Genomic DNA, 18,939 nt, shown 5'->3' with positions numbered 1-18,939 from the left:
ACGTACAACTGTGCCTTAGCAAGCCGTCAAAAACGCCGTAACCGACTCTTGCGAGTTACTACATTTCATCCATCGTGATAGATTATTGTCTAACCACATTCTATCATCTTAATAATTTGTGCTATTGATGAGTATCGCCAGGGGTATCGTGGGTCTGCAGTGTGATATTCTAATGCCCGTTTTCACCATCAATCCCTAATTTTTAAGTGACCCCTATGGTAACATAACAGGAATTTTGTTTTAAAGGGGTCACCTAAAATTAGGTATTGATGGTGAAAACGGGTATAATAGGCTAGTTGCCTAAAAAAATTTTTTTAGTCCGTAATGTTTAATATCAAAAAATATTGGACACGTATAATTTTATTTGTCAATCTAACAAATAATTACATAGTTATGGTGCGTTGAAGTTGCGCACGACGTCACAACGTGCGGCATTTTTAAGCAAGCGTTGACGTCACGGGCCTCTTCTTATGAACTTTGGGGCGCTTTATCTCTTTAAATTTTCATTAGTTTGAAAAAGTGAAAAATACGAGTAGAGTATTTTTTGATAAGTTAACTGACGGACTAATTAAAACTCTTGCTTTTTGACCCAGGCAACATCCCCATTCCTTTTGAATCTTAGATATTTATTTGTTGCAGTGCGACCGACGCAAGCTCACACACAAGTCTTCCCTTTACCTGGTGGCTTCCCTTGGGCGCACAGTTCGAGAGGTAAGTTTGTTAAATACTTAGTCATAATGGAAAATAAGCCAAATCAGATGTTATTTACTCTTTTACAACACACATTCTATCACAAAAATAATACCTTAAAAACAAAGCTAGTAAATGCGAAATTATCAATCAAAAGGCTCTTATGGCCTTTCTATTGCCATTTTCTTCTATTCTCATTAACTTCCATTTCATAAATTCTCATCGTCTTACATTCTCATTGCATTATTTTCTCATCTCAAATTCCAATTGCTCCATGTTCATACAAAGGTTCTTATGCTTCTTACTGATTGATATAGGCATAGACAACACACCATTCCATTAACTTCTCTTCCCTGCATCTTCTCTCAATACTTTCTAATCTATTATCTCTGACATAGGATCATTTATGACATCACTTTATGCTCATCATCTTCTATTCGCATTCTCTATTCTCACGTTCTTTCTTCCCAGGCAAGCCCCGTCGCGGCATGATGCACCGGGCGGTCTTATCATTATCTTCCATTCTCATCACATCAATTCTCATTCCTAACATTGTCATCATCTTCTATTCTCTCTCATCACCTTCTGTTCTCATTTTCATCTTCTCTCTTTCTTCCCAGGCAAGCCCCGTCGCGGCATGATGCGCCGGGCGGTCTTATCATTATCTTCCATTCTCATCATATCTATTCTCACTTCCTAACATTCTCATCATCTTCTATTCTCTCTCATCACCTTCTATTCGCATTCTCTATTCTCACGTTCTTTCTTCTCAGGCAAGCCCCGTCGCGGCATGATGCGCCGGGCAGTCCTATCATTATCTTCCATTCTCATCACATCTATTCTCACTTCCTAACATTCTCATCATCTTCTATTCTCTCTCATCACCTTCTATTCCCATTCTCATCTCTCTTTCTTCTCAGTCAAACCCCGTCGCGGCATGATGCACCGGGCAGTCCTATCATTATCTTCCATTCTCATCACATCTATTCTCACTTCCTAACATTCTCATCATCTTCTATTCTCTCTCATCACCTTCTATTCCCATTCTCATCTCTCTTTCTCCCAGGCAAACCCGTCGCGGCATTATGCGTTGGCGGTCTTAACATTATCTTCCATTCTCATCACATCTATTCTCATTCCTAACATTCTCATCATCTTCTATTCTCATTCTCATCTTCTTTCTTTCTTCTCAGGCAAGCCCCGTCGCGGCATGATGCGCCGGGCAGTCTTCTCGGACCTGCAACGCAAAGGTCTGGAGAAGCGCTTCCAAGTCCAGAAGTACATCTCCAAGCCGGACAGGAAGAAGCTGGCGGAGAAACTGGGGCTGAAGGACAGTCAGGTTGGTGGTGAACATATTAAAAACTAAAAAAACATTGTATTTTTGCAAGTAGGCTTTTAAAAAGCACTTTTACTCGTCCCAGTATTAACCCTACCACTGCTTCGGGACAATAAATGGGCCAGTGCTGAGAAGAAGCAGCGCAAGAAACTCAGTCACTATTGTCAGCCTCTTTTTCAAGGGTTTACAGTCTACATTAGGGCCACAGCGGACATGCTAGTTTTAGCATTTTGCGATTATGTCGAATTGTCTAATGTCGATACAGCACCGCGATTTAGCGACTCTCTCTAATCTCGACCCTAACAGAACGGGTTTTGTGCAATATTTTCTAATATTTTATCCTTCTAAAAATCCGCTCAATAGTAGCTCAGTGCACGAAAGGTGAGGCAGATTTTAGTAAGCCAGAATGGCTTACTCGTAAACGTCACATGAACTGTCAAAGTGAAAAATTGGTAAACACGTCCGACGACTTTTAATTAATTAAGACGGTTTGTGCTGTGAAAGGGTGTCTAAATACATCAGAAAAACTAAAGAAAGTGACCAGTGTTACATTTCATAAGTAAGTACTACGATTCGACGCGTATTTTGCTTGAATTTGGCTTTCAAAAATTAAATACGGGAATGATACCATTAACAAGAAAATTTATTTCCCAATTGTTCGCCGTACAAATACACTTCCTTTTTTATGAAATCGAGACTTTTCAGTCGATTTATCTTATTGTAATTAGGTAGGTACTTTGAATTCAATAAATAAGTAAGTACATGATGCGTTTTGTTTTTGTTAGTTATAAAATAATTAAAAACGTATTAAAAATTTCCCTACTTTCGGGAAAATCGCCTTCACTGTCTACACTCCCCAACAAAATTGACACTAATGACATAAGATTTTTGCCTCCTTACTCTTGACGAAGCGTTTGTATGAAGACTATCCATCTAGGTTTTATTAATCTAAGAGAGTTGGTAGAAAAGATCAGTGATGTTGGAAGACGCTTTGGATTTAGTCTGCCAAGTAAGTATCTCGGTTCAATAACTATAACGCCGAAAAATGATCAGTCCGTTTTATTAATTGTCGTTATGTAGAGTTTACTGTAGTAGATTCTGTTTCCGAATTAAAAGAGAACTTTTCACAAAAATTTTCAAAACGTCAAAATTTTTGAAACAAAACTCATCATTTCATAAAGCATTAAAAAAAAGAAACACTGTCATCCAATAAAAACGAAAATGATCAACCCGATACAGGTGCCGCAAATCGCGCCGCATTCCAAATTCAAACGATCACGTCAATTTTCGCGCTCAAAAAGCCAACTCGAATTCAAATATCGAATTCACTGTTCGGTAATTGTTTTAAGAAGGGCGTGGCGCCCCCTCTGGCCTGCCAGTGACAGACCCTCCTATGCCCTTAGGGTAACAATTTTTTTGTAACACCCGCACACCCCTAGCCCGTTAAACTTTGCGTACCGTTTGCGTTCCGTTTTGGAGGCTTGCTGATAGTTTTGGATTACAATTTTCAGGGGTTTTAATAGCCAAAATATTAATTTAATATTTATCCATTACAAGGCTTTTCTTTGGAGTACTAACTGTAAACTGGTTATATTAATTACTATTGGACTAATAAAATGTTAACAGATACAGCCAGAGAGAGTGATATTTTTCTGAAAACGTACATTTAACAAGGTTTCATTTTATTTCTTCTTCTTTTTAGCACTATTTATTAAATATCATCCCGAAGCAGTGGTAGGGTTAATACTGGGACGTGTAAAAGCGCTTTTTAAAGCCTAATTATTAGCACAAAATAACTGCCTTCATTTACTTTTCTTTTGTGTTCTTTGATCCTCTATTTCTTACTCAAGTAATGAACAAAGTAAGTTACCTACTTATGAAGAGTTTATTTTTTTATCTTCTTCAATCTGCCATTCTGTTTAAAATCTTGAAAACCTGCGATAATTCCATTAAAAAATTCGTAAATATTATCCGCTTCCGCTTCCGACGGAAATGCTTCCGAACGGAACTGAAGTAATTTGTTTTTTTCCGGAAATGCCCTTCTGAAAAAGCTTGATGTTGACGCGAAGGTGTACTTTGATAGCTTAGTTGCCTTGAAGGGATTTTAGAAACATCATAGTAACAGTAAACAAAAAATATAAGTTGTATTTAGTTTGATTACACATCAACAAGCCGATGGGGCAGCAAGGTTCTGGAGTGGAGGCCGCGTACCGGAAAACGCAACGTAGGACGTCTACCCACAAGGTGGACCGACGACATCATAAAGGTAGCAGGAAAGCGCTGGACGCAGGCCGCTACCAACCGGGCAACATGGAAGGCCTATGTTCAGCAGTGGACGTCCTGTGGCTGAGATAATGATGATGATGATGATGAATTACACATCAAAGTGACTGGTGTAAAATCAGGAGTAGGTAGATCACTATTAAACTAAATGTGACTTGTTTACAAAATCGCGAGTATCTTTATCTGTAAAAAAAAGCAGCAGAAATAACTTTACAAGACTTTTAGGCTGATTTGCACCACCTAACTTTAACGGCAACTTTATCCATAACCGTTGCTTTATTGTACGGAATTTGACAGATTTTTGACGTTTGCTAAAGTTAAAGTATGATGGTGCAAGGTGCAACCCAGCCTTAAATGTATGAAATAAACTATAGACTAGGAGGTAATACAGGGAAGGTTAATGCAGTGAGTTTGGTGACACAGTTTTTAGACAAGTAAAAAAACGGCTCGCTTAGTCAGCTAGATTTTAATAAAAGAAAATAGTTTCCGCTATCAATTTCTGAAAACGATCCCGTCTTCCACAGAACAACATAATAACAGCAATTTCCCGCCAAAACCATAAGCCACAGATTAAACAACACATCAATATCGAATAAAAAAGCATTCGCTCGCATCTTGAGACAATACAACCCCCATCCTCCCACCCTTTCCAACGGCGCACGGTGGTCCCGATTTAATAAAACATGGACATTGATGCTAGAGGCACGAAATTTTTTTTGATGGTTACTGCTATGATAACTAATAAGGCAAAAAAATATTACAATCCTACGACGTCTATTTCGTAGTAAAAAAAAATATATACATATTTTTTGTATGGAAGAAATTACGTTTCTGTCAATTTTTCGAAATTCTTAAACGATGTCAAGATGCCGATCACACATGTTATAAAACAAGTGATTCTGAGTATTTCATGCGAAGATACTTGTCACTTATCTCTGCGTACTTTTGAGTTATCGAGGGTTGAAAAATCGATTTTTTTATATTAAATATTTCCACGAAAAATTGCCAAAATTACAATATGGTGTATAAGGGACACCTTTGATGACACATAACAACGACTCGCACTCGTGCGCGCTCGTATGCATCAGATTTTAATAAAATAAAATAAAAAATTAAGGGAAATACTTAATACAACGTTGTATGTATAGGTCCGCTGGCCGTCAAAAAGTAGCTTATACGAGAGGTTGCCCAATTTACAATATGTCCATCATTGATAACTCACACAAATATCATCTCTCTGTGAAGGATAACAAGTTTTTTTTGTTTCCAGAAGCTTTTGATAGGATGGAAGCTCATAAATACTCTCTGAAGTGAGAATGAATCTCAAATTGCGATATTGCCATTTTGACAAATTACATGATGTAACTAGCACTAACGTTTATCTTCAGGTAGACACAGTTATCAGTTAAAAGATTGTCTACTATTTCACACTGTTTTTCGTTTTGGAACAGTTCTTTGATTATAGGTAGTCGCTAATTTCGTTTTGTTAGACTCTTTCGGTTTAGCACATTAAGCGTAAACTAATTCCTCCTCAGAATGATCTAAAAGTGTTAGAGAGCGCCTCTTCTTCTGCAGAAGAAGAATTTTGCATAAATCTTCAAAAGGTTTTTTATTTATACCAGAAGTCGATGGTTGCACATCTACTTCCGCAGTCTCATCAACTGGAGCATCTTCCTCGGTGTTAACGTTGTCTATGCGTTGTGTTAACTCGGTAAAAAAACATTTTTTAAATCTATATTTTTACATTTCGGCCAGACCATTTCAGACTAAAATGACGAACGTATTGGCATTGAATTGTCTTCCGAAGATTTGAGTAATTATCAAATCATTAAGTCGTAATTTTACAAGAAATATATCAAAGAAGATATGGTCTGCTTCCAGCAGAGCCCAAAAGACATTTTTGCACCAGAATTCGCATTGGCTAGACTCTGAAATTGTCTGGCCGAATTGTAAAAATATAGATTTAAACAATGTTTTTTACCGAGTTAACACAACGCATAGACAACGTTAATACTGAGGAAGACGCTCCAGTTGATGAGACTGCGGAAGTAGATGTGCAACCATCGACTTTTAGTATAAATAAAAAACCTTTTGAAGATTTATGCAAAATTCTTCTTCTGCAGAAGAAGAGGCGCTCTCTAACACTTTTAGATCATTCTGAGGAGGAATTAGTTTACGCTTTATGTGCTAAACTGAAAGAGTCTAACAAAACGAAATTAGCGACTACCTATAATCAAAGAACTGTTCCAAAACGAAGAACAGTGTGAAATAGTAGACAATCTTTTAACTTAAAACTGTGTCTACCTGAAGATAAACGTTAGCGCTAGTTACATCATGTAATTTGTCAAAATGGCAATATCGCAATTTGAGATTCATTCTCGCTTCAGAGAGTATTTATGGGCTTCCATCCTATCAAGAGCTTCTGGAAACAAAAAAAACTTGTTATCCTTCAGAGAGAGACGATATTTGTGTGAGTTATTAATGATGGACATATTGTAACTTGGGCAACCTCTCGTATAAGCTACTTTTTGACGGCCAGCGGACCTATACGTACAACGTATTTCCCTTAATTTTTTTTTATTTTAATAAAAGTTGATGCATACGAGCGCGCGCGAGTGCGAGTCGTTGTTATGTGTCATCAAAAGTGTCCCTTATACACCATATTGTAATTCTGGCAATTTTTCGTGGAAATATTTAATATAAAAAAATCGATTTTTCAACCCTCGATAACTCAAAAGTACGCAGAGATAAGTGACAAGTATCTTCGCATGAAATACTCAGAATCACTTGTTTTATAACATGTGTGATCGGCATTTTGACATCGTTAAAGAATTTCGAAAAATTGACAGAAACGTAATTTCTTCCATACAAAAAATATGTATATATTTTTTTTTACTACGAAATAGACGTCGTAGGATTGTAATATTTTTTTGCCGTATTAGTTATCATAGCAGTAACCATCAAAAAAATTTTCGTGCCTCTAGCATCAATGTCCATGTTTTATTAAATCGGGACCACTGTGCGGCGCCCGTTAGAAAGAGTGCAACATACCTCGTCTTATACGCCGTTTCTATTGGCCAGTGTATAACGAATAAAAGAGTACCGCCGCTGTATTGGTTGACTTTTTATTTTCTTTTTTACGAGCTGATTTTATAGGCAATGGTAACAGGATTTGAGGTTAGAAGTTATTGAATGTTTCGACTTATTAGCTTGGAACGAGCTAGATTGTTTCGTGAATTGGAACGGTTTTGTTATTGAGAGGGGTTTTGAAGGAGTTGGGGTATTTTTGTAGGCGCGTGCTGTTGATAGTTTGTAATAACATTTTATCATATTAAATTGAAGAGTAAATTGTACTTATTTTACATGGAATTTGTAACGTTTTGCAAATTATGATGATTGATGATGCACTAATAACTGTAAAGAATACAATCATTACCTATATTTCTTTCAATTTAAAAAGTAAAACGTTCGGAGTGTACTTTCCGTACACTAGGTACCTAGGTACAAAACCTGCATTGTGACCGCGAATTCGTACGCGAAGTAATTTTAATTAATTTTCAAAAAACCTGACTTAATTTTTGTAGATATAATTTTCTTTCCTTTGTTTGTGAATTTTTCCGTTATTTTTATTGTAATAAGGTGCCATATTTGAGCCTCAAGAGTTAAAATGAAAGATTTACTTATAAATAGTGTTATTTTTTTATTGATAGCTAAGTATCTCCTAATGTACCTACAGTAATTTGGTGACGAATACAAACGTTACACACAATATTTTTTACAGATACAAAGACTTCATAAAAAATCAAATCAAACATTTTGATTTGATTAAAAGAACCGTTGACAATTGAAGCTCAATCCGAGAGATCGGGGAATATCAAAATATCAGCAATGATTACATTTGCACGCCACAATTAGGGCTCCGGGGACTCCGCCGTTAAGCTCCCCCTTCGCGTAGACGGAGGAAGTGTTAGATGGGACAGGATTTTATTGTCTCCTTTTTAAGACAAATATTTTGTTTTGATTCAGTAAAAAAAATATATTTATAGGAAACTAGACTCCAAAATAAAGTGTAAAAATAATTACAGCGTATAATTGAGAACCCTCTACTTTTTTTAAGTCAATAAAAAAAATTCATGGTTCTTACATAATTTTTGGAGTTTGATGAATACTTAGGTGCTTAGTTACTGTCGCTCGAGCCAACTTTTCCAGTTGAAATTATGACGTTACAAGACGTCGATATTTTTTTTCCTGTCACCATATAATCGTATGACTACGGTCTTTACGAAGATAAGCTTCACCAGTAGGTACTTTCTATATTTCTTGATCTTAAAATGAATTATGTAAAGTCTACGAACTGTAGGTGAAATAAATAAGATAAAAAACCATAACATGTCTGAAAACTACTTCAAAAACTAATAACGAAGATCAAAAACATTAACTGTAAACCAAGCACTACACAAAACTACCAACAAAATAAAATGAAAGCAAAATAAAAACAAGCCGCCTCTAAAGATTCCCGCACAAAAATACCAAACGGTCGGCACCCAACAATTATTTAACGTCAAACGCAGCGGCGTAAGATTGCGGGCGGCCGCGGCGCGGTGTGCAGTTGCCCTTATGCGTTCTATTTTTTAATTTTCTTTTTCGAATTCCAATTCTTTTTCAGTTGCATTCCGGTTAATGGCCAGTTAGGTTTGTGATAAGAATTCGATTCAAAATTTTAAAACAAGATTTTTTTAGTACATAGAGCTGAATTCTGTGTTCTCTTTTTGAATTAAGTAGAATATTTACTTTTAAGTACATTCATTTTTATTTTTTCCATTTTTTTGGAAGTGAACAGAGTTTGACTTTACGAGAGCCAAAGAAAAAAATAGTTTGACCTTTCATTATTGCCTACATAACATTCGTAAGAAAGTATTTAACTAGGTGTCTGCTTATTTTGCTTATAAAGATTCTAACTTTATTTTTTTAATATCGTCTCTACAATTTTCCACCCGCTATCTCTGTCACAACAATTCTTCTTGATAATTTTATATCAATAATCATAAATATATTGTCCAAATTAACACAAATCAAAAATCGAAACAAAACCCAGGAAAAAAAAATCAAAATAATCTCATGGCGACTCCACGCCATTCCCGCGGGAACAGTCTGGCCAACTTGAGATATCATCGGTCCTTATTGTTCCTGTAATAGAATTATAACTACAATGGGATTATCGACCGGGATGGGGCCGTTTGAGTTTATTAGAGCCTTAAGTGATAGTACGTTTGACTTAAGAGCCATAAATTATAGTAGATTTGAGTTTTAAATGATAGTATTTTTGAGTGTATTAGAGCCTGAAAAGATAGTTTTTTTTTAGTGTATTAGAGCCTTTAAATAATAGTTTTTTTAGTGTTTTTTTTTTAAATGATAATAATTTTGAGTTTATTAGAGTCTTAAAAATGATAGTACGTTTGACTTATAAGAGCCTTAAATGATAGTAGATAGATTTGACTTCTAAAAGTCTTAAAATTGATTTGTGCTTATTAGAGCTTTAAGATAGTAGATTAAAATTTGACCTATTAAATGGCGGACTCAATTTGAGTCTTTTTTTAGAAAATACGCGTAAAATATCGTTATTTGCAAGAGTACTAACAATGTATCAAATTTTTTGGGAGTTTGCTCGTCTTATAAAGTTTCCTTTATAGAAAAAACATTATTGTGCTCATAAAAATATACACGTGTCGTTATTGGGATACACAAAGTTATTAAAAAAAAGCTACCTCGTAACCCCACGTTGGGCGCCAATTTACTAGCAGTGCTAAATTGGCGCCCAACGTGGCACTAAAACAAAATATCAATGTGACTTCTGAGAAGAAAAACTCACTTTTATCAGCCTCTTTTTCAAGGGTTTAGGTACAATCTTAGTAATGTTATAAAGCTGAAGAGTTTGGTAGAACGCGCTAATCTCAGAAACTGCTGCCCGATTTGGAAAATTATTTTTGTGTTGGATAGCCCATTTATCGAGGAAACTAGTAGGTTTTAGGCTATAAACATCACCCTACATTCAATAAGGACAGAGCAGTAAAGAAAAATGTTGCAAAAACGGAAAATATTGAAACTATTTTCACTCGTAAGAAGTCGCGGGCACAGAAAATAAGGCGAGCTAGACAGTTGCAAAAACATTCCAAAACATTTTTATCTTCTACATAATCTCCAAAATGTTGTGTATGGTGTAAGAGTAGGCGCACACCGTTGATTTTTCGTCGGCCGATAGTTTAGTCGGGCAGTTGATCAGTATGGGCATGTATGGGAGTGCGCACACTACGCCGATTCGATTTGGCCGATTCTTCATACAATTTAAAATCGGGCACAACTATCGGCCAACTAAAAATCAACGGTATGCGCCTACTCTAATAGAGAGGGTAAGTATATTTATTTATAGTTTCTTAGCCAGTGTCAAGTAAACCCGGCGACACGACACTCCCCCGCGACAAACGCCGGCGGCAGATGACGCCTGGACCTTTTTGATGGGGTAGGCATGGGATTTAGTCGGTGAATGATATCGATGGGATGTGTCAGTGCTTTTTAAAAGCCTATTTGCAAAAATAAATTAGTTTTATGAGTTTTGATGTCTTCTATCTTCTTTCTTAGTGTAAAAGTTGCTAATGGTTTCATTAACTCCTTTAGCTAATAAATACCTAATTATTTGTATTAGGAGTGGGTTCACCGGAATAGACCAGCCGTGGACAGTGGACACGGTCCGTAGACGTTGAACGAACTATTGCTCTCTCTCGACTTTACGACGCCATTATTATTATAGCCTCAATATAATACTATTTTTGCGATTATTTACCTATTGTGAGTTAACACTTTTTTTTTTTCAATTTTTACGTTCATTGCGGGATCCCGCAAAACTGGACTGTCGTGTGAACACGCCTATTATGTAATATGAGTGTTTGAAATTGAAATAACAAATTCGTACGGATCGGTTTTTTACATTACACTGCAAACTTGATGTTGATGATGATGTAAACGAGATCCTGCAAAAATCATGTTGTTGTAGGAAAAAAGCCCCAAGTCCTTGAGTAATCAAATTGAGAAATCAAAACTATCGACATTATTTTGACTATCGATACATCGACACCCCTAACACACTAGCCAGAGGGGTCCCAGCACCGGAATTAATTACTTTTTGACATATTCACTTTTATTACAATTTATACGGAATCAAGGGGGGAGGGGGCGTTATACGGCCCAAAGTTGTTTTATTCTTCGAGTAAGCTGTTAAATTACTTATTCTAACTAATCTGCATTGTATTAGAAGTGGGGTTTTATTACTTGGAACAAGTTTGGAATGGATACTATAGATGGTATGGTATACTGTTTTGGAAATTGGAAGGCCGTGAAAGTCACAGCGAAGATTTATCTTCCTTTAATAAGGCATTTAAACTCTTCTACACTATTAAATTGTTCGTGTGATTCCGGCTGAGCTAAACAAGTCAAATAGAGAAGACGACTCTTTCCGTGGATGTCGTAAAAGGTCAAAGGTCGTTTTGAGTTTCTTGCGCTGACTCTTCTCAGATTTAAAGTAGCTAACTCCATTTGTTAAAAAGTTTTAATTGCAAATAAGGACACAATATTTAACTTTATTGTCTGACATTTAGCCATAGGGCGATTGATATGGCTCAATCGGCCCGATGAAATGTGCCTTACGAAAGCTTTGAAAAAAGGCACAGCCAAATCGAGTTCCGAACCAAAAAAGTTGGAATACACATGTCAAGAAAAAAAACACCGTTGCATCATTTTTAAAATTGGAATGACAAATCGGCGCCACCGATTGGCGTGTCCAATCGGCCATTGATGAATGTTCGCGCCCGATATCGCGCGAATCATTTGTCAAGTTTTTAAAAACATTTCTTTTTCTTTTTTTCGCTAATTGAAACGTTTCGTTTTGTCAAATGTTTATTGATGTTCATACAGCTGCATTTTTAGCGGGAATTTATTGAATTTAACAGGATTTTTTAAATCGGAGGTGTTAAAATGATTAATGAAGATGGTTTAAGATGGTCATGGGAGTCTGAAATTAAGTTTCATTTGTCAATCGGCTCAATCGCTGTGTAAGTTTTTTAATTTGCTGATTTTATTTTGAACTCTCTGTGTCCACCATTGGCTTCTTTCAAAAAGTCAAATTCCATTGTATTTCGTTTTCTTTAGTTTGTTAGGTTCAGGGAAAAACTTTAATTCGTTATTTTGTTTTGTCAATTGATTAAAGATTTGATCTTAATTATCAAACATAAGGAAGATTACTTTATCCTAATATACATAATGAAATTCTAAGCAAGTTGTACTTATATTTAGAATGGAGAGTTCTAATTTCAAGCAGATGCGTATTGCCTTTGCGTATTCGCGTCCGTCCAATGAATGTGATTTTCGACCGCCGAACGTTCCGAATTTCAAATTCATATTTGGAATGAATATTCAAACGGTGCCTTGTTTACATTTAAATTCAAATATTTGCATTTATTCCGAGTTCGGAACTTTTTTGGCGCGCTTTTTGACAGCGCCGCCATATTTGCAATGCGAATGTCAATAGGGCGTTTTATTTTTTCAATTCAAATGGTTTGATTTAAATATTGTGTTGCGTTTCGTTATTTGTTTATGTATAGTAACCCTTTGCTGACTTCACACGAAGTTTTGTAGTATTTTAATATGTATTGTGTGGTTAGTGATGTCTTTTTACAATGGTATGACATGGGATTGACATGTTTGTTTTGCATGCGCATGCAAATAAAACTATTTTGGCATTGCATAGAGACTTGAGACATTTTGAATAGGATAATGATAAAAAATGACAAAAATAGATATGAAGTTAACCTAAATCTGGCCAGCGTGGGGAGTGTAAGCCAAATCCTCCCTTTACATTTGGTGAATTAGACATTTCGTAAAATCCTACAGTAGAGACTAAAATACTAAATAAGTTTTCTTTGCGAAATTGCACGCCCGTATTCACAAACATTACTATGAGGTCTCACATTGCATTGCTCATAAGATAGGCCCCCTTAATTTAATTTATTGTCCGTGGTGCATAATCTTTTCTTAAAGGTTTTAAACCTTTGTTTGTCACCTGTCATCCGCTTTGCAATGGAGGGAAGTCGAACCTTAATTTCGAACTCCTCCTATGTTCTTCTGATTAATTTCGTTGCGGGTCCAATGACAGTTTAACTTTCCCCCGGGACAAACTTGACCTTCATTGGTTGGGTTTTTGTGGCGGTCAAGCTGTAGATCCTGGCTACACAGGAGTTGCAGTGGTGGGAACGAGAGGTGGGAGTAGTCCCGTTATGAGGTCTTACATTGCGCGTGGACGCACGGGGTGACACACGAATCAATCAAAGAGCTCTATTCAAAACTGTGTCTTCGATTTACTGCTTTACTTATGCAAGCATCGTTTGTGAATACGGGCGTAAGTCTAGGTATTAGCACGTACCATACGGAGTGTTTTAATACTGTATAGTTAGGGAGCTATCAACGTGTGAAGCAATAGTGAAACATCATTCATTCATTCGTTCACGCCCGCACAGTGGGCTGACACGTGATATTGTTGGTCAAAAAAATAAATCAGAATCTTATTGCACAATGAGGGTTCCGTAGAGGCTTCATTCTTACGCTTAAACATTTTTCTTTATCTTTCCTGCCTATCTGTCTATGTATGTTTAGATTTTTAAAACTACGCAACGGATTTTGATGCGGGTTTGTTTACTAGATAGAGTGATTCAAGAGGAAGGTTTTTAAGTAGGTTAACATATTACAGGATAGAATTTTGTAATGCCACCTGGAGGGAAAGTACTATAGATAGGAAATTTTACTCAAGGAAAACAGGTGCAGTCCTGTTGTCCCCCCTGCTTGGCCCCCCTGGGGGAGCCAACAGGATTTCGAAATCCTGTTGTCCCCCCTGGCTAGGGGAGACAACAGGACTAGATTTTCAATCAATGATTTGAGGACTGTTGTCCCCCCTGGCAAACATTGGGTATTTAGAAGCCATATATTTTTGTAACATTTAAGAAGTTCTGGAGTACCTGACTAAATGCCATATTGCCAAACTAAATACCTTAACGTATGTCAAATAATAATTAATATTTTGGTAACGAAAAAATATAAGTTGTTGGTAGACCTACCGGTAATATTCGGACTGGAAAACTTATATTTTTAAGCCCCCTGCTTGGCCCCCCTGGCTCCCCCAGGGGGGCCAAGCAGGGGGGACAACAGGACTGCACCGGAAAACATAGCTTTATGTCTGAAAAGAAAAAGAACTACTTACATTCAAATATTTCCAAAAATTTGCTTGCCACACCCGGGAATCGAACCATGTGAGACCTCATAGTAATGTTTGTGAATAGGGGCGTAAGACACTGCACACAATTTCTACTCTTTTCCTTTCGTGATACGGAACCCTAAATAATGACAAATATCTATTTTTTTTTCCAAAGTCACACAATACGTAATAGATCTGAACTGTCATCATCATTATTGTAGAAATGTTTGAAAAAAAACACTAATAGGGCGGTTTTTGGTAGCCATTGTGAATTGATGATTATGGTTGTATTGTTGTGATTTTGTTTATTAGTTTTGTTTTTTATTTGGGCTTAGTGTTTTTTAAGGAAACATGATTAATTATAGTCATACTCTATGGCTCTTATAAAGAAAGACTATTATTATTATTCTGTTCAATGGTGCGTATTTGAAGCACACTGGTTTCGCCAATGTCGATGGCTTAAAGAGACACGATGGACAGTAGATTTTGAAGTTTGCCCGGTGATAATTAAAATTAATTCATTCTTCATTGAGTTCATGCGCGTTGAACACTTGTTTGTAAATTGAAATTTAAATGGAAATGACAAATTAGACCAGTTTTAAACGCTTGTTTATCATTTTGTAATAATGCTATAAGTATGTGTAGTAATTTATCTATATTGTGTGATTTAAAGAAGTCGGACACAAGTCGTGTAGATTTTATGATTCGCCGTAAGAGATAATCGAACCAACGGCTTAACATGCCCCCGAAGAATGAAATTCAAACAACAAGGTTGATCAAGCCAGCAGTGTTCCACTGACAACACTTAACTCGTTATTTTTCAATGGTTTTCTATCTAAGAATCGATCTCAGTCGAGCCGACATCCGCTGGTACTAAAAATGAGATATTCAACCCTTCTTTTTACCATTATAAAAGCAGCCGACCGTTACCATAAAAACTCGTATCGAATAACATGTAAAGGCATAAAATAATGGAAAAAATCCACGATTCGTGTGCATTTTTCTAACGATGCCCCGCCTCCTAACCATCAATATCGGAGGTGTCACCCGCACAATGCTCCGTATCCCCACATTTAGAGCCAAAAATACAACTTTTTTCGCCAAAAAAACGGAATGATTTTTAACAAAAACACGCGTGCAAAATATACTGTTATGCTATTTTGGCCCTCGCCCTAATGATTATGGCTGTTATTATGACTGTAGGTTATAAAATGATATTTTACAATAGTTTTGGGGAAATCCTTCTCTTAATTTCAAACTTAAATAAAGTACTGATATGAATTTCTATGGGGATTTCTATGGATACTGTCAGAATGATGATGACAGCTCAATCAAATTAAAGATTTTTATGGAAATGTTATAATTTGAAATCATGGAGTATTAACTAACGTCGTCTCTCTTCCACAGGTAAAGATCTGGTTCCAGAACCGTCGCATGAAGTGGCGTAACTCGAAAGAGCGGGAACTCCTTGCCTCCGGAGGGTCTCGGGAGCAGACCTTGCCCAACAAAAACAATCCTCACCCTGACCTCTCTGATGCTGAGGCTGACAAGCCCAAGATGTCGCCGCTATCGCCCATACAGGACGACCAAAGCGACGACATGAAGAGCAAAATGTATGCTGCATCTTCGAGCTGTCAAAATGACAGTTACAGGTACGAAGACAAAATGGCCGCTGGGCTCTTTACGCGGGAACAGCAGTTTTCAAACATGGACGACGCAGATGACTTTGACAGTGACGCGAGCGCATCAGATGAAGAAATTAATGTAACATGACGTGTTTTTGCGTAGAATTTTTGTATATTCTAACGTAGTGTTAATATTATTATAGTTTGTATATTTCCTGATCGGGATTTGTAAGGAATTATTTAATAAAATTTAATTATGAATATTGACGAATAGGTATGTAAAATTGAACTACGCTGAATTACTTACCAAAACTTGGTAAATTTTGTTTTGCAGATTTTTTGTGTAAAAATATTGTTACGCTTTGTGAAATTAAGCCACTTATCTTTTTATTTAATGAAATTACATAATATTACCAAAATTAAAGTCAAAACAGGCCAAATATTTTATGTTTCGTTTGTAAATATAATTTGTTAAACTAATGAAACAATTACTTAATTAAACTAATTAATTATGTACCTACTTTGCATTTCATGTGCTTACTTTAATTGCAATTTATTAACTGAAAATAAGCACTAACTGTAAATATTAGGTTAAGCATCAAAGTAGTGTGATTAATAGATTTATTAAGGCATAATTTCCAATATAAAGTGAACACTGTTTGTATCTCAAAACTTATTTTAAAAATCCGTCCCACCGTATTTTCATTTAAACTCAAGGCAAGACAACAGAGTGATAGTGAGCACGACTGTCGAATAGACATGTTGACACCACCAATCAACTGACGTACTTTTTAAAACTGTCAAAATAAAACTCTCCCATAGATTTTGTATGGCACTACAAGCAAGTGACGTCACTATTTTGTCAACTCAATCAAACTACTTTTTTCAATTACAATGCGAACAAAAATCTTAATTTACAGATAAATTTAAAATAAATTAAGTTTTTAAGACCAGAATGAAGGGTCTTTTAAAAAAGTTGTGGTTTCGAATTATTGGGGTATGGTGTCAAACTGTCTATTGTAAAGGAAACGCCATGCGGCGGTCTTGTAGCATTGCTGTCACGCCTGCTGTTTGCCAAAGGCTTTAGTTAGACCTGAATTTGAGAATTTAAGCTACTTACATAAATTTGTAATAACTACACCACAAATCTACTCGAATATCGACACTGGAAAACTTTGTACAAAAGATAAACAGGCGTTGAACACTGATTCAAATTACATTTATCACCTTACATAAAAAAGTTACACAGTTGTTGAACACTGTTTTAAAATGACATTTCCATACTAAACGTCACTTTAAAATACTGTTCACCGATCGTGTAAGTTTTATTAGTAAGGGGGTTAGAATAGAAATGTCATTTTAAACACGTGTTTAATGTCTGCTTAAGGTTTTTTTAAACACCAATTTTTTTTAAAATTTATTGTGTAATCGTATTTGTTCGAAGGTTTCATATTTTATTAAGTTTCTTCGCTAATTATTTATAAACTGTAATAAATTAGCGTTATATTCAAAACTCTGTAAATAATAATATAAGGTTACAGTGATCTCAGATTAATGGTAAAGACTTCATAATTTAATGTGCAACTAAAATATTGTGTATAAATGTACGTCATTCAATTTATGTCGGAATAAAAACGGTAAAATACGACTTTTCTAGTTTTATTTGTGATACACGGTTGAATCAGATCGAATCAGAAATGAGGAGATCCGTAAACGAACCAAAGTCGCTGACATAGCCCGACGTATTAGCAAGCTGAAGTGGCAATGGGCAGGGCACATAGTACGCAGAACTGACGGCCGATGGGGCAGAAAGGTTCTGGAATGGAGGCCGCGTACCGGAAAACGCAGCGTGGGACGTCCACCTACAAGGTGGACCGACGACATCGTAAAGGTAGCAGGGAAGCGCTGGACGCAGGCCGCTACCAATCGATCAACATGGAAAGCATTGGGGGAGGCCTATGTTCAGCAGTGGACGTCCTGTGGCTGAAATGATGATGATGATGATGACACGGTTGGAAAACTTTTTTACTTACATAAATGCAAAAGAGCAAAAGTTTCTTTAAAATCACAATAAAAAAGCTCTTGGCCTACATCTAACTAGAAAATTATGATCAGGCCAAAGGTGAAAGCGAGCTTCACCAGCAATCCTCAACAACAGAGTAAGTAGGTAACTGGTTTCTTACCTCGAACTATCAGAATATAACAAAACTGTTAAATGTCATCAGTTTTAGAGCAGTCGCCCAGCAGGCGAAGGGTTGTGGGTTCGATTCCCACCTTAGGTAATTAGAATTTTTAAAGTTATTAAAAATTGAGATGCTACTCTTAACACTACAAAAATGTAATAACAGAAATGTTTCTCCCAATAATATATCGCGAAACTACAGTATCTCGTCTAGTAAATAAAAATCTTTAAACTTTTATTACAGGTACTTTAATTACAAAAGTAATAAAAAACTGAGAAACGAGCATACAAAAACATCCTCTTCACTGCATCTGATAAAAACATGTAAAAAATTCCATAGTAATGCGAAAATGTTTTTCCCGAAACACCGCTTCGTGCCAGTGGGCGGCGTAAATAAATATAGATGGCAGCACACGTCAGAAACACGCTACAGATACAAAAACGCGAATGCGGCTCTTGTTTTCTTGTCGCTCTAATTTTAGAGTCGAAATTCGCATGTGTGGTTTAAGTGGTAAAATGTATAAGGGCG

The 18,939-nt window shown here is 36.3% G+C and overlaps 1 protein-coding gene across 1 annotated transcript in view; it reads left to right on the top strand.

Moving 5' to 3' along the window:
- Positions 1–16,511, top strand: part of Dbx (homeobox protein Dbx) — a 38,150-nt gene extending 21,639 nt beyond the window's left edge. Inside the window, exons 4-6 of the mRNA XM_028323125.1 lie at positions 640–711; positions 1,884–2,029; positions 16,011–16,511. Coding sequence (XP_028178926.1) covers positions 640–711; positions 1,884–2,029; positions 16,011–16,376 — 584 coding nt within the window. The 3' untranslated portion in view covers positions 16,377–16,511. The remainder of the gene's footprint in view (positions 1–639; positions 712–1,883; positions 2,030–16,010) is intronic.
- Positions 16,512–18,939: the final 2,428 nt, after the last annotated feature.

The sequence above is a fragment of the Ostrinia furnacalis genome, unplaced genomic scaffold, assembly GCF_004193835.3.
Source record: "Ostrinia furnacalis isolate ACB-3 unplaced genomic scaffold, ASM419383v2 OfSCF0611, whole genome shotgun sequence".
In the NCBI taxonomy this organism is placed as follows: Eukaryota; Metazoa; Arthropoda; class Insecta; order Lepidoptera; family Crambidae; genus Ostrinia; species Ostrinia furnacalis.
The sequence above is the reverse complement of the archived record's forward strand: the minus strand, read 5'-3'. Positions and strand labels throughout refer to the sequence as shown.